Source organism: Biomphalaria glabrata, chromosome 5, assembly GCF_947242115.1.
Source record: "Biomphalaria glabrata chromosome 5, xgBioGlab47.1, whole genome shotgun sequence".
In the NCBI taxonomy this organism is placed as follows: Eukaryota; Metazoa; Mollusca; class Gastropoda; family Planorbidae; genus Biomphalaria; species Biomphalaria glabrata.
Genome location: NC_074715.1, coordinates 31,323,047 through 31,348,253, shown reverse-complemented (window position 1 = coordinate 31,348,253; position 25,207 = coordinate 31,323,047). Strand labels below are relative to the sequence as shown.

At 37.3% G+C, this 25,207-nt stretch overlaps 1 protein-coding gene across 2 annotated transcripts in view; it reads left to right on the top strand.

Annotated features, from left to right (window-relative positions):
- The window catches only part of LOC106065812 (atrial natriuretic peptide receptor 1-like), a 57,636-nt gene that overhangs the window by 22,681 nt on the left and 9,748 nt on the right, over nucleotides 1–25,207 (top strand). For both annotated transcript variants that reach the window (XM_056028327.1, XM_056028325.1), the window contains exons 4-12: nucleotides 3,652–3,798; nucleotides 3,976–4,144; nucleotides 4,645–4,739; nucleotides 7,216–7,357; nucleotides 16,451–16,526; nucleotides 17,190–17,304; nucleotides 22,030–22,113; nucleotides 23,286–23,363; nucleotides 23,471–23,575. In XM_056028327.1, coding sequence (XP_055884302.1) covers nucleotides 3,652–3,798; nucleotides 3,976–4,144; nucleotides 4,645–4,739; nucleotides 7,216–7,357; nucleotides 16,451–16,526; nucleotides 17,190–17,304; nucleotides 22,030–22,113; nucleotides 23,286–23,363; nucleotides 23,471–23,575 — 1,011 coding nt within the window. The remainder of the gene's footprint in view (nucleotides 1–3,651; nucleotides 3,799–3,975; nucleotides 4,145–4,644; nucleotides 4,740–7,215; nucleotides 7,358–16,450; nucleotides 16,527–17,189; nucleotides 17,305–22,029; nucleotides 22,114–23,285; nucleotides 23,364–23,470; nucleotides 23,576–25,207) is intronic.

Here is a 25,207-nt window from a genome sequence, read left to right as displayed (position 1 = left end):
CAAGCCAAATATTTCTCAGTTATTTTTGACAGTACACCTGACATTTCAAAGCTGGATCAAATTTCCCAAATTTTACGGTATGTTGTCATGGATAATGACGGGCTGCAGGTTCGTGAGTCTTTTGTTGACTTCATCGACACAAAGGACAACCAGCATGCTGCTGGAATCACTGAGATGATTCTAGAGAAATTGCGTTCGGATGGCCTAGACATAATGGACTGCAGGGGTCAAGGCTATGATAATGCTGCGGTCATGAAAGGTCATTAAGGTCATGAAAGAATTAACAATATTTGATTAATGAATACATATCATTTTGAACAAAAAAGTAAGGTTTTGCAACGTTATTAATTAGTTAGTTGTTTTTTTTTTTGTTTTTTTTTTTGGGGGGGGGGGGCATCAAGATGAGGTACCGCACCAGGCATCATATACTCTAGCTACGCCACTGGTTCCATTTCCATCTTCCACATTGTTGATAATCCTAGCAGGCATGTTAAATCATTTGGTACTACCACATACTCTACATTGAATTTTTCATTGGTCTTTAGATTGGTGGTTACCAACGTTGCTTTTCCTTTTGGCTCCATTACCTTCTTATTCCACATAGTTAATCTCTTGGACGTCGGTACTATCTGGTCTGGGCACACACATTTTTCGTTTATGGTATTGATGTCGGCGGCACTGTCACTTGAAATCTGACTCTTTGGTTGTTGATCATCATAACGGCCGTCATCCTATGCTTTTTGGGGCCATTCATTGCCATTACCCATTCAGTTTGGAGTGTAACGTCATCTTCTTCTGTGTCTGAGTCTATGTTGCTCCGTGTCTTTGCTTGAGTAATGCTGTATATTTTCCTTTTGCAGACTGAGGCAAAATGATTCCTGCTTCGCAAATGTGACACGAGTTTCTCCAGGCCGGACATTTAACCTTTATGTCTTCATGGGCGCCCTTGCCAAATTTACTTTGTCTTGGCCCCTTGTCACTCTGTTGATATTCCTTTCTGTAGTTTGGGCCTGACTTAGATGTTGAGATTCTTTCAATCGTTGGTTTGTCCAAAAGTTCGTTTCTTCCTTCTCTGATATCCTTCATTTGCCTTTGTGATATTTCATATATCCTACACACATCAGCTTTGAAATTCTGTACTGTATTAGACACTGCAACATTTCTTAGGTTATCAGTCCTAGAGTGAATCAAATGCATTTTCTAAAGGCCTCAATTCAATGCTACATTCGCGTTCCCAACAATATTTATTTTTTCGTTGAATCCTTCCACAGGACATCCTGTATGGCGATCTAATAGAAGGCAGGAGAGCCGCTGGTCGCCCACTTTTACGTTATACGGATGTATGCAAACGCGACATGAAGCTCTTCAAAATCGACACTGGCAACTGGGAAGAGGTGGCACTGGACAGATCCACATGGAGAGAGAGCATAAAGGAAGGGTCACAGATTGCAGATGTCATACACAACAGAAGCAGAAAGAAGGGTGAAAATGCAACGGCGCCTGGTGATTATATATGCCCAACCTGCGATCGCAGCTGTGTATCAAGGATTGGCCTCTTTAGTCACACAAGAAGTTGCAAAGGGAAAAGATCGTCTCTCGAGACGTAAAATGCCACAGACAGAATCCTTAAATAAAAGGAAATATCAATTTGGTTCTCTCAAATGTAATCATTAGTTTGACCCCTTTTAAATTTAGAGAAGGGACAGTGATACGAAGTATCATCCCATGCTATCTCTCTTTTTCCTACTCGAAAAAAAAAAAGAACTCTCGTTTTCATGCTATTTTATAATTCGTGTTTGTTTTATTTACGCCGCGTCTAAAAGCACAGGGCAGATGTTAAGGTCATCTGTTTCTTTGGTCAACGATTTGCGAGCAGGGTGTCATGTGGCCAGCATAACTTTCCCCAACTTAAGTCAGGTACCCATTAGAGTTGGGTGGACTCAGGGGCGCCATAAAATCCCACCGAGATTCGAACCCAGGTTCAGAAGCCAAACGCTTAACCACTCGAGCACAGCGCCCCGAAAACGACGTAATGTATATTAAAAAATAAGTTGACTTAGGCTAAAAAAAATTTGATTCAAAAATACGGAATTTGTGTGCTATTTCTTCTTAAACTTTATATATAGACTGCGGCCTTTTGGGTAATACCGAAACAAAATACAAAGGTTTGATAGAAAGCTTACGGTTTTCCCCAAATTGCTGTGGTCAAGTTTCAAATCTGTCAAAACCGTTTCTTAGCAAACACTAAAGAGGTAAAGGAACCTGAGTACGACATCTCTTGCGAATCCGTTTGACAGTTAATGAGATCTGTTGATACATACTTAATCAATCATTCAGTTATACTACAAGTACAATATAGATTGACATACAGTATTTGATGGTATCCTGTATGGAAGGAAATCGGGTCAACATAAAAAAATATTATTGTATTAGGCTACTCTTGTCTTAGTTTGTATGTGTTTAAAACATAATGTCAAGATCTGACATTCAGAAGAGTTTTGTGGGACACATCAACTAATATAGAATTAAGAAACTAATCTCTTCAGTATTAAACATGCATTCCTCTATATATACGACTGGAGCAAATAAAACACAATTCCTGTGTAAATGAGAGAGTAGCGAGTTGAGTAGTCACATGACCTCAGTAGAACATTGGTGTAAGGAAGATTTTCTTTTCACACAGTAGAGTACAAATATCTTTTGTTTTATACAATATCAAATCCTACTATTAATCTGCTAGCTGTGTATTGTATCTTAGACAAGTAGCTAATTTATAAAAAAAAAATATAAAGGACACCATCATTTATGAGACAGTTCAATACACACATAAAAACAAACAAAAAAAAAAGAATATTTTTGTTTCGATCTTCAAAGTGCTAGTTAAATCAATGTTCTGACACACGTCGTCTCAATAGCCACTGCACTGGAAAGTCCTATTTTTTTTTTTAAAATATCTTCACAAGAGAAACTTGAAACTAGACGCCTGAATCGAGATGAATGACAAACTTTTTTTTTTGCTTTTTTTACTTCTCAGCTCCTTTAGCCCACACTCACACTCTCGCAAACACACACACATACAAAACAAACAACAACAAAAAGTCTGATGGTCAAAAAGACCTAGATCTACTTCATGCTTCATGCAGACATTCTGAACCAGGAATAGTTGAACCAGTGCTTTTTTTTTGTAAAACAATAGGTACCAGTACTCAGTGATGGATCGCCTCACTTTTAACTACTAATGAGTTCATAACAAACGTTAAAGTACAAGAAAAGTCATAATATTTTCCCCACATTGGAAAAGGTGCCGGTACGGCGTACCGTCACACAAAAAAGCACTGAGTTGAACATAGAAGTAGCATTCCCACTTAAAACGTTGTTATGAATTCCTAGCGCTTGTTGAATGACATTTGGTTGCATGATAGATAACCAAATAATAAACTAATTTAACAATTGAAAGGGCCGTCAACATGATAAACAACTCTACCCATCTTAAAAGCTTGAACAAAGAGAATAAGAGTAACTGGACTAACAAACTGACCTAATGTTAAAGTGCATCTCTAACTGGTCAGAGTGTCTTCCCGCGTGTTCCTATGACTGACCTGGAAGTATTCTCTTGTATCTATTCCTATAAAGTCCACCTTGTATTTCCAGGCTGCCAAGAAAGCTTTTCAGACGGTTATGTTCATCAATATTCAAAGACCTGTGAGCTCAGACTTTAGCGACCTCTTGAAACGTTTGAATCAACAGATGTATGGATCAGATGTCTCGAAATATGTCACATCGACCTACAGTGATGAAGTAAAAGTCTAATGTTTTAACTTAAGGACTTTCATGATGGTGCTTTCTTTGTCACATTCGCCATGAACTTTTGTGTGTTAAAACTAATGTTCTTAAAGAAACGGTTGAAATGAATAGTGATGTTAAGTATTAAACCTTTAAAAAAATATTCATTTTATTTTTTGTTTGCTTGGCCAGGAAGAAAATGTGAACCAGTCGAGTATAATGGCCCAGCAGCATATACTTTCTGGATATTACAATGCTTTCATGATTTACTTGACGGCAGTCAATGAAACACTGGCAGAAGGCAAGAACATCAGTGACGGTATTCGTTTGGTTGACAGAATGGGAAACAGGACCTATGTTGGTGAGTTGAATGGGAAACAGGACCTATGTTGGTGAGTTGAATGGGAAACAGGACCTATGTTGGTGAGTTGAATTGGAAACAGGACCTATGTTGGTGAGCTTCTGTGTCTGGGTTTTAATAGAGAAAAAAAAGGATTAATTTTTTTTTTACAGTCAGCATTCTTAGTGTGTTGAAGAGTAAACATAAAGACCTGACCTATTTACAATTCAAAGAAGAAAGCTAGCTTATTAGACAGCCCAAAGGAAAAACTGCCCTTTTTGGACAGCCCATGGGCACACTTACTCCAGTACACAAACTGTGGTCACTCAACGGACTTTTTAATCACAGCAAATTCAGCATCGAAATAAAGGAAAAGCAGTCAGCTCACATGCGAATCAACTTGGCCCAACGTCTGTGTACAGTAGATTGTTATAACATATAGAGATATGTATCTATATACACTTATTGTGACTCTAATACAACAAACGGTTTCTGTTTAAGTGCTCTCATGTATTTTATAGGTAAAACAGGCGTCATTCAAATAGACTATGAAGGCAACAGAGTCATCAACTTTAGTTTCTCAGACATGATTGACGAGGAGAATGGAACGTTTGAGGTAATGTTCGCGGCCTCAATGTCTACACGTTATGTTTCACACTTGAAAGGTTTTCAGTTTAAAGAGAGTCAAAAATATTTTTGTAAATAAACGCAAAAAAAAGTTGTTTGACCTAGCTAAATGACCATTGGACAAAACGTTCTCTATACTTTATTTTAAAGGTGACTATACTTTGGCTTACTTGCTATAAACTTTGATTTTACTTTGGTTTACTTGTTATTACTTTTGTAGTGTAAACCTATTTTTAACTTGTGTTTCAAGCAGATGAAAAAATGTGTGTCATGCCTTCACTATAGTTTATTTATAAGTTTCTCCAAAGACATCGATGGAAAGATCAATCTGAACTTTCACTAGACACAAATGCCAAGTTTATATCCTAGGCCTTACTAATGTGAGTACTTTATAATCGGTTCAATGCACATGAGTACATGTATGGAAGCAATGTATTGGAGTTATTGTAGACCTGCGTCTGACCAGCTTTGGAGTTATTGTAGACCTGCGTCTGACCAGCTCTGGAGTTATTGTAGACCTACGTCTGACCAGCTTTGGAGTTATTGTAGACCTGCGTCTGACCAGCTCTGAAGTTATTGTAGACCTACGTCTGACCAGCTTTGGAGTTATTGTAGACCTGCGTCTGACCAGCTTTGGAGTTATTGTAGACCTGCGTCTGACCAGCTTTGGAGTTATTGTAGACCTACGTCTGACCAACTTTGGAGTTATTGTAGACCTGCGTCTGACCAGCTTTGGAGTTATTGTAGACCTACGTCTGACCAGCTCTGGAGTTATGTTCCGAATCCAGTCTTCTTAGAATTGCCTTAGAAAAGCTTTCATTAGCTGCAAAGTTTTTAATGTCCATGTATTTCATTTCGATTTATTACGGGGACAAAATATTGACTAGTTCCATTCGGATTATTATTGAAACAAAATGTTGTTTTTCGAAGTTCAGGTATTCAACTGTCCCATACATTGAGGAAAAGGGGTGGGGATACCATTAGCGCCAAATGTTTATGTTGAAAACCTTTTCGTTTTACAAATTTACAACCGGAAACGATTCACCAATCAAATGATTGAGTGAAAGTGTGAGCAGAGAAAAGTTACACTGAACTCAATTATTGGAATGGATTGTTTGTTGACGGGTCACGTACACACGTAACAAGTGTTTCCATTCAACTAGCAGAAGTGTAGCAAATGGCCAGTAATGGACTTGTATTTTTATAAATCTTTTTACCCAAACAAAAAGTGTAATGAAAGTTCTGCACTATGTGAGAGGGACGTCAGCTTGTACTGAGTAGGACTGACGGAGTATGTTTAGAATAGTCCATTTTAAAGCTAGGATGGGAGGGAATCTTAAAACAGGCTGACTTTCAATAGTCATCAGCATCAGTCCCTTGACTTCAGCCTTAGAGCTGCTGTGACAGTCCGAGTCACCAAATCCCTCCATTGTTCTTAGCAGGATATCAAGAGAGAGGATCTTTGTCCAGCCAGCTTTTCTTTGGACCTCCGCGTGCTCCTTCCACAGTACCTTAAAGATTGACTGTTGATAGTAATTCATGACTTACAATATAACTAAACCCTTTCAGCTACCGTCCCTTCACAGTATTGAGGATTTCCTTCTTTTTGCCAGCTATTTCTGTAGCGTGTACGCTCAAAGGCTTGAATTCTTCTTTCAGTGTCCAGCTTTCACAACCCTATAGGAGAACAGAGAGCACTAGCGAAGAATACAGTTTTAATTGTACTGGAAGCTGATTCTACTCTCTCAGATTGTCCACAGTTTGCTCATGATCCTCCATCTCTTGTTATGTTTGACCCTCTAGGTATTTACAGGAGTCAACGTCTTCTAATGCTTAGCCATTTAACGGTATTCAACATCTCCTACTATCTCCACCACAAGCGCTGATTTCCATGCCACCTACTCTAGCTGCAGCATCCAGTTTTGAAGTAAGATACGGGTACCTGGTCTGCATCTTCTCCGATGAGGTCTATATCATCTGAAAACGTGAGATTGGAAAATAGGTCGCCCGTTTATAGTCAAAGTAGGAGTAAATCCTTCTGGAGTTTCAATCACAGCCTACAGTCAGAATAAACTCCAAAAGGTGTTGGTTCGAAATCAATCCCATTACAAACACGATCTAGAATGTCAACGTGTTGAGGCAATATTTTTTTTAATAAGTTTGATTTACCTTTAGAGTTACTAATTTAATTCATATTTGTTTACTAACATTTTTTAAGGCAAAAACAAAAAATAGATCACATTAAAAATAGTCAACAGTTTCTTCTGGACTAGATTACTTATAAAGTTGTCCTAACTTATTGGAATTTTTGTTGAACGTAACTTAGTAGGGAACGTATACTAAGGAACATATACTAGGGAACGGATGTAACAATTTATTCTGTAACTTTCTCTATGATGGAAACTTGACCACAGTGTAGACACCTACATCCATATCTCTGTAATTCCTAATCTCCTTGATTTCAGGATGTTGTTTGGTACATAGATTTAACTGGACAAATCAACACTAAACTTGGTTATAGCCAGTTCTGGCCAGCAGGAGAAGGTTACGTTAAGGACATACCAGATTGTGGCTACCTCCACGAACTTTGTCAGTCCGATACTTCCGGTGAGTGTCTTACTTAAACAGTGTACATCCGATACTTCCGGTGAGTGTCTTACTGAAACAGTGTACATCCGATACTTCCGGTGAGTGTCTTACTGAAACAGTGTACATCCGATACTTCTGGTGAGTGTCTTACTTAAACAGTGTACATCCGATACTTCCGGTGAGTGTCTTACTGAAACAGTGTACATCCGATACTTCCGGTGAGTGTCTTACTTAAACAGTGTACATCCGATACTTCCGGTGAGTGTCTTACTTAAACAGTGTACATCCGATACTTCCGGTGAGTGTCTTACTTAAACAGTGTACATCCGATACTTCCGGTGAGTGTCTTACTTAAACAGTGTACATCCGATACTTCTGGTGAGTGTCTTACTTAAACAGTGTACATCCGATACTTCTGGTGAGTGTCTTACTTAAACAGTGTACATCCGATACTTCTGGTGAGTGTCTTACTTAAACAGTGTACATCCGATACTTCCGGTGAGTGTCTTACTGAAACAGTGTACATCCGATACTTCTGGTGAGTGTCTTACTTAAACAGTGTACATCCGATACTTCCGGTGAGTGTCTTACTTAAACAGTGTACATCCGATACTTCTGGTGAGTGTCTTACTTAAACAGTGTACATCCGATACTTCCGGTGAGTGTCTTACTTAAACAGTGTACATCCGATACTTCTGGTGAGTGTCTTACTTAAACAGTGTACATCCGATACTTCCGGTGAGTGTCTTACTGAAACAGTGTACATCCGATACTTCCGGTGAGTGTCTTACTGAAACAGTGTACATCCGATACTTCTGGTGAGTGTCTTACTTAAACAGTGTACATCCGATACTTCTGGTGAGTGTCTTACTTAAACAGTGTACATCCGATACTTCCGGTGAGTGTCTTACTGAAACAGTGTACATCCGATACTTCCGGTGAGTGTCTTACTGAAACAGTGTACATCCGATACTTCCGGTGAGTGTCTTACTTAAACAGTGTACATCCGATACTTCCGGTGAGTGTCTTACTGAAACAGTGTACATCCGATACTTCCGGTGAGTGTCTTACTTAAACAGTGTACATCCGATACTTCTGGTGAGTGTCTTACTTAAACAGTGTACATCCGATACTTCCGGTGAGTGTCTTACTTAAACAGTGTACATCCGATACTTCCGGTGAGTGTCTTACTGAAACAGTGTACATCCGATACTTCCGGTGAGTGTCTTACTGAAACAGTGTACATCCGATACTTCCGGTGAGTGTCTTACTTAAACAGTGTACATCCGATACTTCTGGTGAGTGTCTTACTTAAACAGTGTACATCCGATACTTCTGGTGAGTGTCTTACTTAAACAGTGTACATCCGATACTTCTGGTGAGTGTCTTACTTAAACAGTGTACATCCGATACTTCTGGTGAGTGTCTTACTTAAACAGTGTACATCCGATACTTCCGGTGAGTGTCTTACTTAAACAGTGTACATCCGATACTTCTGGTGAGTGTCTTACTGAAACAGTGTACATCCGATACTTCCGGTGAGTGTCTTACTTAAACAGTGTACATCCGATACTTCTGGTGAGTGTCTTACTTAAACAGTGTACATCCGATACTTCTGGTGAGTGTCTTACTTAAACAGTGTACATCCGATACTTCTGGTGAGTGTCTTACTTAAACAGTGTTGATCCGATACTTCCGGTGAGTGTCTTACTGAAACAGTGTTGATCCGATACTTCTGGTGAGTGTCTTACTTAAACAGTGTACATCCGATACTTCTGGTGAGTGTCTTACTTAAACAGTGTTGATCCGATACTTCCGGTGAGTGTCTTACTTAAACAGTGTACATCCGATACTTCTGGTGAGTGTCTTACTTAAACAGTGTTGATCCGATACTTCCGGTGAGTGTCTTACTGAAACAGTGTTGATCCGATACTTCTGGTGAGTGTCTTACTTAAACAGTGTTGATCCGATACTTCTGGTGAGTGTCTTACTTAAACAGTGTTGATCCGATACTTCTGGTGAGTGTCTTACTTAAACAGTGTTGATCCGATACTTCCGGTGAGTGTCTTACTGAAACAGTGTTGATCCGATACTTCTGGTGAGTGTCTTACTTAAACAGTGTACATCCGATACTTCTGGTGAGTGTCTTACTTAAACAGTGTACATCCGATACTTCTGGTGAGTGTCTTACTTAAACAGTGTTGATCCGATACTTCCGGTGAGTGTCTTACTGAAACAGTGTTGATCCGATACTTCTGGTGAGTGTCTTACTTAAACAGTGTACATCCGATACTTCTGGTGAGTGTCTTACTTAAACAGTGTACATCCGATACTTCCGGTGAGTGTCTTACTTAAACAGTGTACATCCGATACTTCTGGTGAGTGTCTTACTGAAACAGTGTACATCCGATACTTCCGGTGAGTGTCTTACTTAAACAGTGTATGTCAGGGTTATGTTAAGGCCTTAGCTCGTTTGCCCGGGCCCCTGACATTTAACCAGGCACCTTCGTGCTTACAATAAATAAATGACTCACTGGTAACAATGTAAATATTTAATGATATAAATATAAGTATGATGACAAACTAATGGAGTAATGACATTGAACATTTTAATACTGTGAATTTATTAATTAAATAATAATTCTACCCCTTGCTGTCCCACAACGTACACATTAATGTTCGAAAACACAACACACTCTGACACTGCTGTCTTTAGTCACCAATCCCAAGCTAACTCCCTGTAAAGACAAAGTAAAGACAAACTAGAAAGGTCTAGTAGACTATCACTATGGCATCGAAACAACTGCGAAACGCAGTTATGCCTTAGATACTCACCCTAAACAGGGGAACACAGAAAAATCTCAACAAACGTTACACCAGCAGAACAAAAACACTCCATTAACTTACAAGCAAGGCAACAAAAAGAAAGTGCGTTCAAAAATAGTGCACTTAATACACATTGGTGCTAGAATGCCATAATCTACGCACCGACATTCCCCCTCTCCCCCCAAACTGGTTCTTACAAAGTATGGACCAGTTTCCGTACCTCAAACTGAAAGAAAAGTAAGAAGATATCATTGCAGCTACAAGGTAAGCACATCCATCTAGGAAAATTCATCCGCATTAACATCACTCTTCCAAACATAACAACTTAGAAGAAAAATTACCAATAACACTTTTTACCAAAGTATCCACATTACACTATGAACCATTCACAAAATCACAATCTACCAAACAATCAAATTTAAAATGCATAATCAGCAAATTAATGTCAATAATACTAAATGCAACATAATATCATCTAACATAAAGTGCAAACATTTTCAAACAACAATGTATACATTGGAACCATAAAATGCATAAGACATGTATAAAAACAATACATAAGTATGTAGCTCATGTAGCTGCGTATTTGAAAGTCTATAGCAATCTTGAACACAGATCAGCAAGCAGATTGTCCTCCCCTTTGACATGAACAACATCAAAGGAATAATCCTGCAACATCAGCGCCCATCTTGTAATACGTGCATTGGTAAAGTTAGTGCTCCTAAGGTAAGATAAAGCCTTGTGGTCAGTCTGGAGATGAAATTTTTTTCCGGCCAGATACCTGTCCAATTTTTTTATTGCATATACAATGGCCAATCCTTCCCGTTCAATGATAGAATACTTCTGCTCCCGAGGCAACAACTTACGGCTCACAAATTTTATAGGATGCAACCTACCATTCACACACTGGCTAAGAATGCCAGAGATCCCTTTGTCTGAGGCATCAGTCTGGAGATAAAACGGTAGAGAAAAATCAGGCAAACGAAGAATAGGATACTTACATAGACAGGCCTGTACTCTCTTCAATGCCTCCGCACACTCACAGCTCCAGTCGACTCTCATGGATTTTCCACGACGTAATAATTCCGTAAAAGGAAAAACTAAATCCGCGTGTTTTGGTATAAACCTACTGTAGTAGTTAATTAACCCAATCAAACCACGAAGTTCCTTTTTTGTACTTGGAGTCTTAAATTCCAAAATCTTTTTCACATTACTATGATCAGGTTTGACAACTCCCTGTCCGACACTATGACCTAGAAATTTTACATTAGTAAAGCCCACCTCCAATTTGGCGGGTTTTAATGTAAATCCATTCTTTCTTAAAGCACTAAATACATTACGAACACTTTCAATGTGTCTGTCCCAGTCCTCACTGAAAATACAAATGTCATCGAAATAAAACAATACATTAACTTACAAGCAAGGCAACAAAAAGAAAGTGCGTTCAAAAATAGTGCACTTAATACACATTGGTGCTAGAATGCCATAATCTACGCACCGACAGTGTACATCCGATACTTCTGGTGAGTGTCTTACTTAAACAGTGTACATCCGATACTTCTGGTGAGTGTCTTACTTAAACAGTGTACATCCGATACTTCTGGTGAGTGTCTTACTTAAACAGTGTACATCCGATACTTCTGGTGAGTGTCTTACTTAAACAGTGTACATCCGATACTTCTGGTGAGTGTCTTACTGAAACAGTGTACATCCGATACTTCTGGTGAGTGTCTTACTGAAACAGTGTACATCCGATACTTCTGGTGAGTGTCTTACTGAAACAGTGTACATCCGATACTTCTGGTGAGTGTCTTACTTAAACAGTGTACATCCGATACTTCTGGTGAGTGTCTTACTTAAACAGTGTACATCCGATACTTCTGGTGAGTGTCTTACTTAAACAGTGTTGATCCGATACTTCTGGTGAGTGTCTTACTTAAACAGTGTTGATCCGATACTTCTGGTGAGTGTCTTACTTAAACAGTGTACATCCGATACTTCTGGTGAGTGTCTTACTTAAACAGTGTACATCCGATACTTCTGGTGAGTGTCTTACTTAAACAGTGTACATCCGATACTTCTGGTGAGTGTCTTACTTAAACAGTGTACATCCGATACTTCTGGTGAGTGTCTTACTGAAACAGTGTACATCCGATACTTCTGGTGAGTGTCTTACTTAAACAGTGTACATCCGATACTTCCGGTGAGTGTCTTACTGAAACAGTGTACATCCGATACTTCTGGTGAGTGTCTTACTTAAACAGTGTACATCCGATACTTCTGGTGAGTGTCTTACTTAAACAGTGTACATCCGATACTTCTGGTGAGTGTCTTACTTAAACAGTGTACATCCGATACTTCTGGTGAGTGTCTTACTGAAACAGTGTACATCCGATACTTCTGGTGAGTGTCTTACTGAAACAGTGTACATCCGATACTTCTGGTGAGTGTCTTACTGAAACAGTGTACATCCGATACTTCTGGTGAGTGTCTTACTTAAACAGTGTACATCCGATACTTCTGGTGAGTGTCTTACTTAAACAGTGTACATCCGATACTTCTGGTGAGTGTCTTACTTAAACAGTGTTGATCCGATACTTCTGGTGAGTGTCTTACTTAAACAGTGTTGATCCGATACTTCTGGTGAGTGTCTTACTTAAACAGTGTACATCCGATACTTCTGGTGAGTGTCTTACTTAAACAGTGTACATCCGATACTTCTGGTGAGTGTCTTACTTAAACAGTGTACATCCGATACTTCTGGTGAGTGTCTTACTTAAACAGTGTACATCCGATACTTCTGGTGAGTGTCTTACTGAAACAGTGTACATCCGATACTTCTGGTGAGTGTCTTACTTAAACAGTGTACATCCGATACTTCCGGTGAGTGTCTTACTGAAACAGTGTACATCCGATACTTCTGGTGAGTGTCTTACTTAAACAGTGTACATCCGATACTTCCGGTGAGTGTCTTACTTAAACAGTGTACATCCGATACTTCCGGTGAGTGTCTTACTGAAACAGTGTACATCCGATACTTCCGGTGAGTGTCTTACTTAAACAGTGTACATCCGATACTTCTGGTGAGTGTCTTACTTAAACAGTGTACATCCGATACTTCTGGTGAGTGTCTTACTTAAACAGTGTACAAACTCTAAGTAGTTGTTCATTTCAACTATTTTATTATAATCTATAGTTCGTTTTTTTTTTGTCTGTCGCAAACGTCGTTCAGAAAGCATTGGTCAGGTGTAAGTACAGGTTAAGAATGAAGTTAACTTCAGATTGTTAGCCAACACTCCGTGTAGTTATAGAGACATACAGAAAGGAGTGACTTGAAACATGAAATACTTTGTTAACCAAGATAAACAAAAGTTTTGAAAACAAGGCAAATGTGCACAGCTTTCATAGTCATATGAAATAATTGAAAATACAATTTCAAACAAAAAATAATGCAAGTTTGTAGCTGCTACTTTCAACACACTTCTTGTATTCAAGCCCCATACCTAGCGTTGAGAAACTTATTATTTCTTAAAATAGTACATACAGCCCCTCCAATACACATCAATATTAGTTCGTCATTTCAGAAAATAATATGTTCACCCCCCTCCCTCTGTGTTATTGTAGTAAAGATTGAACCTTTGCTTATTTCTGTAACTACTTTGATTATGTAATTATTGTTTAAGAAGAGAAAAGACGACTATGGTTTCAATTCCTTTCTAATATGAGTCACCTTTTCGCTTTCCCCCCCCCACCCCAACCAAGCTGGAATGTTAGTGGGCGATGTTGGACTTCATTCACCAATCGTAAATAAACAACACTGAGCCACGTGCTTCCCTATATCTCTTCTATGCAAATTACGATTCTAACTTTAATCAACAATGGTTATCACGTGACATGTTTTTTCACTGTTTTATCACGTCTAAGCGTGACCGTTCATTTTGGTGAATGAGGTCCACTAAAGTTAAAATACTTGCTCCTTCAGGCTTTTTGTGCTGTGCTATCAGATACATTCTTTGTGTGAATGAGGTCCACTAAAGTTAAAATATTTGCTCCTTCAGGCTTTTTGTGCTGTGCTATCAGATACATTCTTTGTGTGAATGAGGTCCGCTAAAGTTAAAATACTTGCTCCTTCAGGCTTTTTGTGCTGTGCTATCAGATACATTCTTTGTGTGAATGAGGTCCGCTAAAGTTAAAATACTTGCTCCTTCAGGCTTTTTGTGCTGTGCTATCAGATACATTCTTTGTGTGAATGAGGTCCGCTAAAGTTAAAATACTTGCTCCTTCAGGCTTTTTGTGCTGTGCTATCAGATACATTCTTTGTGTGAATGAGGTCCGCTAAAGTTAAAATACTTGCTCCTTCAGGCTTTTTGTGCTGTGCTACAGATACATTCTTTGTGTGAATGAGGTCCGCTAAAGTTAAAATACTTGCTCCTTCAGGCTTTTTGTGCTGTGCTATCAGATACATTCTATGTGTGAATGAGGTCCGCTAAAGTTAAAATACTTGCTCCTTCAGGCTTTTTGTGCTGTGCTACAGATACATTCTTTGTGTGAATGAGGTCCGCTAAAGTTAAAATACTTGCTCCTTCAGGCTTTTTGTGCTGTGCTATCAGATACATTCTTTGTGTGAATGAGGTCCGCTAAAGTTAAAATACTTGCTCCTTCAGGCTTTTTGTGCTGTGCTATCAGATACATTCTTTGTGTGAATGAGGTCCGCTAAAGTTAAAATACTTGCTCCTTCAGGCTTTTTGTGCTGTGCTACAGATACATTCTTTGTGTGAATGAGGTCCGCTAAAGTTAAAATACTTGCTCCTTCAGGCTTTTTGTGTTGTGCTATCAGATACATTCTTTGTGTGAATGAGGTCCGCTAAAGTTAAAATACTTGCTCCTTCAGGCTTTTTGTGCTGTGCTATCAGATACATTCTTTGTGTGAATGAGGTCCGCTAAAGTTAAAATACTTGCTCCTTCAGGCTTTTTGTGCTGTGCTATCAGATACATTCTATGTGTGAATGAGGTCCGCTAAAGTTAAAATACTTGCTCCTTCAGGCTTTTTGTGCTGTGCTACAGATACATTCTTTGTGTGAATGAGGTCCGCTAAAGTTAAAATACTTGCTCCTTCAGGCTTTTTGTGCTGTGCTATCAGATACATTCTTTGTGTGAATGAGGTCCGCTAAAGTTAAAATACTTGCTCCTTCAGGCTTTTTGTGCTGTGCTATCAGATACATTCTTTGTGTGAATGAGGTCCGCTAAAGTTAAAATACTTGCTCCTTCAGGCTTTTTGTGCTGTGCTATCAGATACATTCCTTGTGTGAATGAGGTCCGCTAAAGTTAAAATACTTGCTCCTTCAGGCTTTTTGTGCTGTGCTACAGATACATTCTTTGTGTGAATGAGGTCCGCTAAAGTTAAAATACTTGCTCCTTCAGGCTTTTTGTGCTGTGCTATCAGATACATTCTATGTGTGAATGAGGTCCGCTAAAGTTAAAATACTTGCTCCTTCAGGCTTTTTGTGCTGTGCTATCAGATACATTCTTTGTGTGAATGAGGTCCGCTAAAGTTAAAATACTTGCTCCTTTAGGCTTTTTGTGCTGTGCTATCAGATACATTCTTTGTGTGAATGAGGTCCGCTAAAGTTAAAATACTTGCTCCTTCAGGCTTTTTGTGCTGTGCTATCAGATACATTCTTTGTGTGAATGAGGTCCGCTAAAGTTAAAATACTTGCTCCTTCAGGCTTTTTGTGCTGTGCTATTAGATACATTCTTTGTGTGAATGAGCTCCACTAAAGTTAAAATACTTGCTCCTTCAGGCTTTTTGTGCTGTGCTATCAGATACATTCTTTGTGTGAATGAGGTCCGCTAAAGTTAAAATACTTGCTCCTTCAGGCTTTTTGTGCTGTGCTATCAGATACATTCGAAGCCATATCACTTGCTTGATACCATTATTGGCCTTTGTAGACATAGAATCAGCTTTATGAACCTGCCTGTAACTCATGCAGAGTCTTCAAAATTGTATGCACTAGCACCTAACGCCCTTGCCAACACAGGCCTACAAGTTACATGAGCCAGCACACTACTGCAGAACAAAAGATGGACTCTCTCTCTCTTTCTCTCTCTCTCTCTCTCTCTCTCTCTAGATAGATAGATAGATAGATAGATAGATAGATAATAGATAGATAGATAGATAGATAGATAGATAGATAGATAGATAGATAGATAGATTGAGCAATAGTAGTATAACAGGTTGTCCGTATGGAAAACAATTAACGTGTATATTGGATGTGTTTCTTTCAGACACCACAGTAGCTGTGTCTTGCGGTATTGTTGCCTGTATCCTTGCAATGTCTATTGGAATAACAGTTGTTCTAAGGTAAATTATTGTACACATTCTAAAACAAAACTAATGGCTGCACAATTATATTTTTAAAGCATCAAATGCAGACATTTAGAAGCTAAATAAACATTCCATTCTTTTTATAGAACCGAATTCCAATTATACAGTTAATGTTTAATCAATAGACTTTAATTTGTTAAAAGTTGTCAAGGGTGTTACTTGACTAGAATAATTTCTTACATTCCAAATCTCAAAAAAAAACAACTAATCTTATGAAAGATCTATAGATATAGCTAAAATGGAAATCTTTTTTGCACGACATTTTCATAGGTAGTAGACAATGATTGAGACTAATTGATGTTTCAATTCATTCTATTAAATAACACTTTGGTCATAGTAAACAAAAACTGAATAATTTATTATGAAAAAATTTCATCATCCCAATTTTTTAAAAATACATTTTTAGATTTCTTGTTATCTAACTATTAGGTTTTTTTCCTGTCGACATTTGTCCGAGACCAATGGCAATAGAAGGCCAGAACACTGACCTGCAACGTCGCAACCTGTGGGAAGTGGAGACCAATAGTAGATCTTAGGTCTGTACCACGTGGTCTCTATTGCTCAAAGGTTGTGACGTCGCAGGTCAGTGTTCAGGTCTTCTATGACGATTGGTCTCGCTTTTGTCTTTCATGTCTTCAGGATTCGTTACAACACTTTAAAGAGAGATTTGTATTGGTGGAAGATCAATTTAGACGAAATGCAGCCAATCAAAAACAACTTAACAAAATCAACTTTTTCTTCGGGATTCTATCACGTGAGTTGTTTCCCATGTTTGTTTATTTGTTTGTTTGACATGTTTCGGATGCTCCTTCAGTGTTAAAGATAATTTACTTCCTACTCCAAACCTCCAGCAGGACGACGGGGACAGGGTATGAACCCTGGACCATTGAGACAATCGAACGACAGTCCAGCGCGCATACCTCACGGCCAGGCAGGCTTCATTCTGTTCGAGATATTCCCGCTAAAAGTTAATCACAGTAATCTGCTCTTTGTTTACACTTTGATTTTCAAGACCAGCAGACGATATTTAACCAATAAGTTTCATTAAGAAAGAAAAAGAAAAGAAAGCAATATGAACAAATGTAGTGCCGATATAATAGAATTGAAAGAACAACTGAAGCAAAGGAATCGAGGAGAGAGATTTAGACACAACAAGGTCAAGGACGCTTTATTAAAAGATCACTGTTGGCAAATAATTGATGCAAATGACTTTGTGCTACAAGCGATGGAGCTGAGACATTTGATTCGACAGTGGTGTGAAGTGGACAAATATTATTTAGCATTATTGTTCAGCATTACTCACCGGCTACACCCGTTCATTGAATGTTGATTTGATTTATTATGATGAACTTCTTGGTAAATTACATCTGAATATTACATGTGATGCCTTTTTTTTATTTTACAAATAATCTAAACCCAATAGTTCAGACTTAATACTCTATGTAAGTAGCCACTATGGGAGTGGTTTAATGTCAAACAAAAAGAAACAGCCGGCAGTAAGGCAGAGAAGACTTCCTACAAACCAAGCACTAAATCAATGCAATTGTTTGTTTCGAGACTTCAAAGGATTAGATTGAACATATTACGTGAATCTTGGCAACATAATTTTTTGTTCGACAGAACTTTGTGTTTATTGTATTGTCCTACGGTCACAATAATTTTTTGTTCGACAGAACTTTGTGTTTATTGTATTGTCCTACGTTCACAATAATTTTTTGTTCGACAGAACTTTGTGTTTATTGTATTGTCCTACGTTCACAATAATTTTTTGTTCGACAGAACTTTGTGTTTATTGTATTGTCCTACGTTCACAATAATTTTTTGTTCGACAGAACTTTGTGTTTATTGTATTGTCCTACGTTCACAATAATTTTTTGTTCGACAGAACTTTGTGTTTATTGTATTGTCCTACGTTCACAATAATTTTTTGTTCGACAGAACTTTGTGTTTATTGTATTGTCCTACGTTCACAATAATTTTTTGTTCGACAGAACTTTGTGTTTATTGTATTGTCCTACGTTCACAATAATTTTTTGTTCGACAGAACTTTGTGTTTATTGTATTGTCCTACGTTCACAATAATTTTTTGTTCGACAGAACTTTGTGTTTATTGTATTGTCCTACGTTCACAATAATTTTTTGTTCGACAGAACTTTGTGTTTATTGTATTGTCCTACGGTCACAATAATTTTTTGTTCGACAGAACTTTGTGTTTATTGTATTGTCCTACGTTCACAATAATTTTTTGTTCGACAGAACTTTGTGTTTATTGTATTGTCCTACGTTCACAATAATTTTTTGTTCGACAGAACTTTGTGTTTATTGTATTGTCCTACGGTCACAATAATTTTTTGTTCGACAGAACTTTGTGTTTATTGTATTGTCCTACGGTCACAATAATTTTTTGTTCGACAGAACTTTGTGTTTATTGTATTGTCCTACGGTCACAATAATTTTTTGTTCGACAGAACTTTGTGTTTATTGTATTGTCCTACGGTCACAATAATTTTTTGTTCGACAGAACTTTGTGTTTATTGTATTGTCCTACGGTCACAATAATTTTTTGTTCGACAGAACTTTGTGTTTATTGTATTGTCCTACGGTCACAATAATTTTTTGTTCGACAGAACTTTGTGTTTATTGTATTGTCCTACGTTCACAATAATTTTTTGTTCGACAGAACTTTGTGTTTATTGTATTGTCCTACGTTCACAATAATTTTTTGTTCGACAGAACTTTGTGTTTATTGTATTGTCCTACGTTCACAATAATTTTTTGTTCGACAGAACTTTGTGTTTATTGTATTGTCCTACGGTCACAATAATTTTTTGTTCGACAGAACTTTGTGTTTATTGTATTGTCCTACGGTCACAATAATTTTTTGTTCGACAGAACTTTGTGTTTATTGTATTGTCCTACGGTCACAATAATTTTTTGTTCGACAGAACTTTGTGTTTATTGTATTGTCCTACGGTCACAATAATTTTTTGTTCGACAGAACTTTGTGTTTATTGTATTGTCCTACGGTCACAATAATTTTTTGTTCGACAGAACTTTGTGTTTATTGTATTGTCCTACGGTCACAATAATTTTTTGTTCGACAGAACTTTGTGTTTATTGTATTGTCCTACGGTCACAATAATTTTTTGTTCGACAGAACTTTGTGTTTATTGTATTGTCCTACGGTCACAATAATTTTTTGTTCGACAGAACTTTGTGTTTATTGTATTGTCCTACGGTCACAATAATTTTTTGTTCGACAGAACTTTGTGTTTATTGTATTGTCCTACGGTCACAATAATTTTTTGTTCGACAGAACTTTGTGTTTATTGTATTGTCCTACGGTCACAATAATTTTTTGTTCGACAGAACTTTGTGTTTATTGTATTGTCCTACGTTCACAAAGTAGGTGCAGTATTTCACCTGGGTTTGGCAGATGTGAGCTACAGAATTGCTACATTCAAGGCAGATGTGAGCTACAGAATTGCTACATTCAAGGCAGATGTGAGCTACAGAATTGCTACATTCAAGGCAGATGTGAGCTACAGAATTGCTACATTCAAGGCAGATGTGAGCTACAGAATTGCTACATTCAAGGCAGATGTGAGCTACAGAATTGCTACATTCAAGGCAGATGTGAGCTACAGAATTGCTACATTCAAGGCAGATGTGAGCTACAGAATTGCTACATTCAAGGCAGATGTGAGCTACAGAATTGCTACATTCAAGGCAGATGTGAGCTACAGAATTGCTACATTCAAGGCAGATGTGAGCTACAGAATTGCTACATTCAAGGCAGATGTGAGCTACAGAATTGCTACATTCAAGGCAGATGTGAGCTACAGAATTGCTACATTCAAGGCAGATGTGAGCTACAGAATTGCTACATTCAAGGCAGATGTGAGCTACAGAATTGCTACATTCAAGGCAGATGTGAGCTACAGAATTGCTACATTCAAGGCAGATGTGAGCTACAGAATTGCTACATTCAAGGCAGATGTGAGCTACAGAATTGCTACATTCAAGGCAGATGTGAGCTACAGAATTGCTACATTCAAGGCAGATAAAATCGTTGTCTGCCTGTAGACAAGTTTTGGTTCTCTTTTCTACAACTGCTCAAAAACATTCATTTTGTTCTGCAATCTGTATCCCGCTGCCTTTGTAAGAGATTGCCAGCTTTCACTTTGGGAAGACTTTTACTGATAGGTGTTCATCTGTAGACTGGCGCCTGTAAGAGATTGCCAGCTTTCTCTTTCGGAAGACTTGTACTGATAGGTGTTCATTTCTAGACTGGCGTCGGAATAGCTATTTAAAGCTTTTTCCTGGAAAGAATGCATCTTTGTTAGGCACTTACATTTCAAAGGTCATCATATGAAATTGCTTTGTCATGTAATCGCTCCTCACACGGGATAGGTGCACTACCTCGCGAAGCTGTTGAACAGTAAGCAGTGTCTCCTCACACGGGATAGGTGCACTACCTCGCGAAGCTGTTGAACAGTAAGCAGTGTCTCCTCACACGGGATAGGTGCACTACCTCGCGAAGCTGTTGAACAGTAAGCAGTGTCTCTACACTTTCCACAAGTATAGTTGTAAGCGTATCCTTTTTTTTTGTAGCTTTTTTTTTTTACAATCGTATGCCTTGAAACACTGGCACCTTAATAGTTTTCTATACATTGAACAGGATTCAGAGCTAAAAAGTGGGCTGAGAAAACCCTTACTTGGTAGGCAGTTTTTTGTTTTTGGTAACGGAATGATTTATTCCGTCAAATTTCTCGTTTGAAGACTACAAAATGCGCTGCTAGCTCTAGCCAGGCGGATGTTGGATAATCTCGAAACCGATGGTCATTTAATACCCGATCTTCCCAGATACACAAAAATCTTTAAAATTTGATTAATTTTTTAATAAGAATACACCTAATCTAAAATAAGTGTGTAGATATCTGTGTTCTGAAAAACGTGTGTAGATGTCTAAACTGTGTTCTCTAAACCATGTGTGTAGATGTCTAAACCGTGTTCTCTAAACCATGTGTGTAGATGTCTAAACTGTGTTCTCTAAACCATGTGTAGTCTAAACTGTGTTCTCTAAACCATGTGTGTAGATGTCTAAACTGTGTTCTCTAAACCATGTGTGTAGATGTCTAAACTGTGTTCTCTAAACCATGTGTAGTCTAAACTGTGTTCTCTAAACCATGTGTGTAGATGTCTAAACTGTGTTCTCTAAACCATGTGTGTAGATGTCTAAACTGTGTTCTCTAAACCATGTGTGTAGATGTCTAAACTGTGTTCTCTAAACCATGTGTGTAGATGTCTAAACTGTGTTCTCTAAACCATGTGTGTAGATGTCTAAACTGTGTTCTCTAAACCATGTGTGTAGATGTCTAAACTGTGTTCTCTAAACCATGTGTGTAGATGTCTAAACTGTGTTCTCTAAACCATGTGTGTAGATGTCTAAACTGTGTTCTCTAAACCATGTGTGTAGATGAGTAAACTGTTTGCTTACAACCAGAGTGCCACCAATGCCACAGAATCAAGTGTAGCTAGCAATGGGATCTACCTGTATAAAGTAAGTATTTCCAGCTGCTAGTATTGTGTTACTATTTTCTTATTGTCTTACTCATAGACTTATATCGTATATAAGTCTATGGTCTTACTACTCTCCATACTGATTACAGCTACAATAGTGTGTAACCATAGACACACATTTATGTGTAACGTGAGGCTGACAACCAAGTGTAGAAACAATCTGGATCAGACAACAACATAATATTGTTTTTAGGATATTGCATAAAGTACCGTTGTTCTTTTGTTCTTTTTAAAAGCACAATGTTTTTTTCTAAACATCTAGCTTCTTTTCATTGCACCTTTGTAACTATAGTGTTTTATATGTGTCGTAATAGATTGCCATAAGTCTCCACGAAATATTTTCTTCGAACAATAGTTTCATTTCATATCTGGCCACACCAGTTTTAGGATCACACAAATCAAGCATATGATCCCCTCAATGTTATAACAACATATGATCCCCTCAATGGTATAACAACATATGATCCCCTCAATGTTATAACAACCTAAAGTACATAGGCACACCAATATTGTGACCCGAACAATGTTGTGACCACACGAATGTTATGACCACCCTAATGTTATGAGCATCCTAATGTTGTGACCAATCCAATGTAATGATCACATGAATGTTATGACCACACTAATGTTAAGACCACAGCAGTGACATGACCCTACCAATGTTAGTACCACCCCAATGTTGTGACCAATCCAATGTTAAGATCACATGAATGTTAAATCACTCGAATACAAGTTGTATTGTTCCTTTTTTTAAAAGAAAATCAATACACAAGTAAAACAAGAGCTTAGTTAATGGCTTTAACTGAAAAGAGTTTCAAAACAAAACAAAACAATTCCGAAGAAAAAAAAAAAGAAAAAAAATATGGTGCACTTATTTATTGCCCTTTGTCTGGGATGCCCATGTTTCATTGTTTGTGTGTCTATTTGTGTAATATTGATTTTTTTTTCAGCTTGTAAAAACATATTTTACCTTACAATCGATTACAGCATTAAAATTGTTTTATCTGTAATGTGATTAAACATTTGAATAGTTTCTTTAAAAAGTGTTGCATCGTGGCATTGTTCTCTATCATCTATGCTTACAGTTAACACTTTACAATGTACATATATAATATACATATTGACCAGGAATTCTTGTTACATTTGTGCTAGGGCAATATGGTGAGACTGAATCCTTTATGCGATACAAATATTCATGTGACTCAAAGTTTGCTCACAGAGTTTGACCAGGTGAACTTCGATACTAATAGAAACTTTAGAAGTAGCGTTGGCCATAATCTATAATTTACAAACATGACACTATAACGATATATCAAAAGTTTGTCACTTTCTGTCAGATAAGAGATATCAATCATTCTAACTTACAACGAGTTCTCGGAGCCATGTTGGAAGGTGACAGAAAAATGATTGTCACAGAATATTGTCACAAAGGAACTCTTCAGGTATGAAAAACCACAAAAGAAAAAAAATAAAGTTTTTAAAAATATTTTTTTTTCATTTCTTGATGTCCATGTTCTTAAAATAATGTCTACTACAAACATTCATGCTGTTGATTGTATTTAATTTCTTATAAAGTAGGAGTCGAACATTTAGTATCAAACAAAGTAGCAGTTGGGGGATAGATAAAGGAGGACTATCTAATCCTTAGTGTATCTAATCCTTAGTGTATCTAATCCTTAGTGTATCTAATCCTTAGATAGTGTATCTAATCCTTAGATAGTGTATCTAATCCTTAGCTAGTGTATCTAATCCTTAGCTAGTGTATCTAATCCTTAGATAGTATATCTAATCCTTAGATAGTGTATCTAATCCTTAGATAGTGTATCTAATCCTTAGATAGTGTATCTAATCCTTAGATAGTGTATCTAATCCTTAGATAGTGTATCTAATCCTTAGTGTATCTAATCCTTAGATAGTGTATCTAATCCTTAGATAGTGTATCTAATCCTTAGATAGTGTATCTAATCCTTAGATAGTGTATCTAATCCTTAGTTAGTGTATCTAATCCTTAGATAGTGTATCTAATCCTTAGATAGTGTATCTAATCCTTAGATAGTGTATCTAATCCTTAGATAGTGTATCTAATCCTTAGTTAGTGTATCTAATCCTTAGATAGTGTATCTAATCCTTAGATAGTGTATCTAATCCTTAGATAGTGTATCTAATCCTTAGATAGTGTATCTAATCCTTAGTTAGTGTATCTAATCCTTAGATAGTGTATCTAATCCTTAGATAGTGTATCTAATCCTTAGATAGTGTATCTAATCCTTAGATAGTGTATCTAATCCTTAGATAGTGTATCTAATCCTTAGATAGTGTATCTAATCCTTAGATAGTGTATCTAATCCTTAGATAGTGTATCTAATCCTTAGATAGTGTATCTAATCCTTAGATAGTGTATCTAATCCTTAGATAGTGTATCTAATCCTTAGATAGTGTATCCTCATGCATATAGTGAGTGGACTAGTAAGAAGTTATGAGAACAATGAATTGCTAATCTATGATAATGCAAATACTGTTATAGGTACAGAAACAGACTTTTGCTTGTTTGTTTTTTTAGGACTATCTGTCCCAATTAATTTTTGAAAGAGTACAATAATAAATCAGTCTGGTGACTAACAAAAGAAAAAAATACACCCACTTTGAGAGTCAGCCAGAGATACAGATGAAAATGCAATAGGTTTTAAGAAGAAAATTTAAAAAATATTCACCTTTGTACTTTTCAGATGTAAATTTTTATTTTTGTCATCCTAAAAAGGCAGCTTTGATTATAAGATTGTTGCAACTTGAAAATAAAATAATATGAAGTCATCTATTTATCTTTGTCTTCCTGCCTGCCTCACTCTCTCTCTCTCTCTTTTGTCCATACAAAGACTTACTAAAACAAATAACAATAGACAATGGCTATTGTGTGACAGAAACTAAGTGTTAAAAAATCGAAATCTAAAAGCAAGAAGTAGCAGTATTTATACTAGGAAGCAGTGTTGACAAGAAAAGAAAATGTAATGGATTTGAATGAATTTTTTTTTTATTTATAACATTTAGAAATTACTTCTTTTGGCTGGGACTATGTT